This window comes from Caenorhabditis briggsae (genome assembly GCF_000004555.2).
Source record: "Caenorhabditis briggsae complete genome, chrX, whole genome shotgun sequence".
Classification (NCBI taxonomy): domain Eukaryota; kingdom Metazoa; phylum Nematoda; class Chromadorea; order Rhabditida; family Rhabditidae; genus Caenorhabditis; species Caenorhabditis briggsae.
In genome coordinates, this window is record NC_013491.2 from 7,578,479 (window position 1) to 7,582,783 (window position 4,305).

General features: G+C 35.3%; 1 protein-coding gene across 1 annotated transcript; it reads right to left on the bottom strand.

The window, feature by feature from the left end:
* Nucleotides 1-3,102: 3,102 nt before the first annotated feature.
* On the bottom strand, nt 3,103-3,875 carry CBG27609 (the record flags this gene model as incomplete). The annotated part of the gene is made up of 4 exons (XM_045239394.1): nt 3,103-3,235; nt 3,295-3,414; nt 3,463-3,520; nt 3,743-3,875. The coding sequence occupies 4 exons, from the start codon at nt 3,873-3,875 to the stop codon at nt 3,103-3,105; spliced, it is 444 nt and encodes a 147-aa protein (XP_045099449.1).
* Between the last annotated feature and the right edge of the window lie 430 nt (nt 3,876-4,305).

The window sequence follows — 4,305 nt, forward strand, 5'->3', positions numbered from 1 at the left end:
TGAAAAAAAAACAGTGAAAACGAGGTAAAAAATTTTAAAAGTTTGAATTCGCGTGCTTTTACTCACCGGACGGCCTAGAAAAAACCTGGTCCTTTTTTATTTTGAGAAATTGAAAATTTCTGATTTTTCGACAATTTTTTTGCACATTCAAAACTCAAAATTCTGAAAACTTCACATCAAAAAATTTCCCTTAATTAAACATGTTGCTGATGAAGTTTACCTTTAGTGATATAATCAGATATCAAAGTGAAGGCAGGTTTACATTGAACTATTAGTGTTTCGTTTTTGGTCCAGTGGAAAATTTTTGAGAATTTTCCAAAAAAGTGAAAAAAAAATTCAAAAAAGTGGACAAAAAATGGAAAAAGTGAAATTTTCTCTACTCTAGGGTTATCGTAAAAAATTGGTCCCAACAGGAAAAATGGTCATAATAGTACCAGAAACTGAAATCCAAAATATTTGGGTCGATATCATTTTTTTTTTGAAAAAAACATTTTTCGGGGTTACGGTAGTTTTTCGCACCCAGAGGTGATCGTGGCCTAAGAGCATTATGATCAAAAGTTTCAGGGTAGCTTTTATACCCACCACATACAATATCAGACTCCTAGGACCATTTTGCTTTTTTCCATTGCCAAACAATAACAATTTTTCTAACCGTTGAATGTCCCGCCGATACATATTCATTTTCAGTATATTTTCAAAATCTTTTCTCACCTTTAACTTTTTACAGCATTTTGAAGAGCAGTAGAAAAAATAATAAGAAAAATAGAAGAGAATAATAAAGATTCAGGAAAATAAAGTGTTCTTCCCGAACCCATTCATTAACAGGGTTCATGGGAAGAACACCAGAATATAGAGGCACATACACACGGTGCCAGAAGAAGAAGAATGAATAAAATGGAAAGAAAGAAGAGAGACGGCGGTGTGGGCGTGGCTAACGTTCTGTGTGTCTACGTTCTCTCTATGTTTCGTCTACATAACGACTAGACAGGTCAAGTGTGTCCTCTGTTGAGAAGACACAACAGCAAAAGAAGAGGCAATGATCTGCGTCTTTTTTTCCTCGGTCTCTTCTTTCTCGCCCGTGCAGATAGGGCGCGCTTGCAATACAAACTCGAGCATTTGAGACCCCGCAAATTCCAGGGAAAAAAATCGGGGAAAAAAACCGGGAAAGTGGGCGGAGTCAGGGGCGGAGCCTAAATTGCAATGTCGCCGCACACTTTTTCCTCGATTTTTCAATGAATTAATTTTCGGTTAAAAATTGCATTTAAATTCCGAATTCAGAGTTTTTTGATGCTATAATGGTTTGTCTGTAATATCTAAATCCAATTTAATTCATTTAAAAAACAAAAAATTTATTATATTCAAAAGAAAAGAAACATTTCAATGATGATCTTTTGGTAATGCCATGAATGGAAATAGTTTTTCGGAAAATGACTGGAAATTCGGATGATTATATAGCACTGCTCTAAGGAAATGTTGATTTTTGAACAGAGGCGTTTCTTTAGAGTTTCTGTTGAGGACATTTCGGCACATGTTAGCATCGCGAACAAGAGAGGATGTCCACTCAATTGTTTTCCTAATGGGGTTATTCATGTAGCGAAAATATGTATTGAAATGCATTTCCGCGCCCTCGAAATTCAATGCATGAGCGTCGCGAAATGTATTTCAAAGCATTTCGCGACATAACTGTAAATGCATTGAAATACATCGCGTGGCGGGATATTTTTTCTGGAAAAAGGGATGCGCCTTTAAACTTTGTGCAGGATTGGGAAAATCTTTTTGATATTCATTGTGATGAAATTGTCTCTGCAAAATTTTTTAACACCATACATTCATCTTGACTTGCCTTATATGCTGAAAATACTTTTTCGGAATCGTTATTTGTGAAATTCATTCCATGTTCAACTCTGAAGCGGCAATTCCACAACTCAAAAGGAAATCGTGATGAAGGTTTGAAATAGTTTTTTTGTAGATAATTAAAAAATCCTGAAAATAATTTTCGTTGTTACATCTAATTCTTAAATAAATTTATTGCATCTTCTTTTCAAAATATGAAACCAAGTATAAACCTTGTTTTCTGGAGCAAAACATAAGGTATAAAGTGATAATAGCATTCTGACCAGTGGAGCAGCGCGAGCATCTTCTCGACCAACATCTATGAGAAAATAGTGTAAAATTAAAAAATATATATATGTCTCACATTTAATAAGGTTTCGAAGGAATGAGATTTTCAAATGTCTCCAACAACCTAATACTTTAGAATTCGGCCAGACGAGTTTAGCCGCATCAATCGCACCAATTTCAAAATCTGAATAGAATTTTTGATATGAAATTCTCAGTTTTTTGGGATACCACAATAAATAAACCATGGATTCAGTCCTTCCAGTAGCGCAGTATGAAAAATACGAACGTACATATCTTTTTTCGACGATTGACATAATGCAAACATTAGTGAAATCAAAACACCAGAATCTTCATCCTGTAAATAAAATGTTCCTAAAGTTTCTTGTTTTCAGTTTTACTTTGCTAGATAGACAATATAGCTGCCTATACGAATTTGGCATCAATGTTGAGAGTTTTTATATTGAAAAATTTCTCTGTGCCATCCACGATCCAAGCAATGACGATTTCATCATCGGAAGAAAATGTTCCCGAAGAATCCAACACCCTCCTGACACCTTGGAAGTATTTCAGTGGGAGGGCTGGAGGAAACACTTCTGATGATCTTCTGTCTAACATAGAATCTAACTTCCTGCTCATTGACTCCTGTAAAAAAAACTAATGCTGAGGATCTTTCGCTCGTGATTATATTTGAGGCCAGTAAATATGGGATGTCATATAACTCAGCTTCTCGTGTGGCTAATCTGTACAAATGTTCTTTCGGCGGGTCTGATGTTGCTTTTAGAATGGCTAATTTTCTTAGAATGAGAAGAAGCTGAATTGAAAATTTATTGTTTTTGAGTCTGTTTTGGAGTCTTCTCACAGCGATGTGGTTTCTTCGCGGACCATGATAGCACTTTTTATAAACAGAGACATGTCCACTGTTTCTAGCAATATGAATGGATCCAGAGCAAGTTGATTTTAGATCAATATTGGACGTGCACCTCAAACAACAGTTTTAAAAAGAAGAAGAAGCATATGTAACCTAGCATTGATTTCACCAGATTGCGTTTCTTCAGATGGACGATATAATTGGTTGTTGACCACAATCAACGGTGAACCCTTTTGGGATGTAAGACTAAAAATCAGAACTTTTTTAGAAAACTCGATTTTGCAGAATTTCTCTGAATTTTTAACCAATGCGTACCAAAAAAAGAGCAATTTTCATCCAAAATTTCTGGTTCGACTGTCAGCTTTCGACGAGAACATCCTTCTTTCTTTTTATACTTTTCCACAATTCTCTGAACGTCAGATCGTCTGAAAAAACAGGTATTTTTCACAGGTTCAGTATTTTATTGGCTTTACATATTAGTAAAGAAGAAGCCAGCAATCATATCATCAGAAATTCTATTCGGATGGCCGTCTGGAACAAGTTATATGTTTACAAATTCTTCCATTAAGGATATTACATAAAAAATTTTTTCGTCAGTTTCCTGATACACATGATCCATCGCAAAATTATCTGAATCTTCATCGTCGTCGTCGTCTTCTGAATAATCCGACAATTGAACGCTAGTGTTGTTGTTGCTGCTGACACCTGGTTGACTGAACTTTTAGAACAAAAGATTCCGGAAAATTTGAATACCGGAAGTTGTTGGCTCTGGCTCCGGTCTAGATAAAGTATTTTCAAAGTTTATCAAATTCTCATGGGATCTCATTTTATTAGAATCGAAATCATAAATTGGAGAAGATTGAGGAGTGAGCAGATCAATAAACATAATTTGACCAGTGTTAGCACTGGTGTGAACAGTGTCTCCGTTGACTGCTTTCAAAGCTCGACGCCTTTCGTCAAATGCTGGAAGTAAATATGTTTAACACAATAGACGTACTATATTCTTGCCTTTAAAATGTCTTTTAGACCCATTCGGGTCATTTTCCTCGTTTAATTCCTCTTCATAACACTGTTCCGATTTTGACCAAAATTCAATTTTCTGTTTTTTATCCATTATTATTGATGACATTTCAAAATGTTGTCAAGAACCTGAAATTTTTATTATTTTTACAACTATTCCATATCTCAATCGCTTCATTAATTCAATTAAACCCCTGAAATTGAATGCAATTTTTAACCGAATATTAATTCATTGAAAAATCGAGGAAAAAGTGTGCGGCGACATTGCAATTTAGGCTTCGCCCCTGACTCCGCCC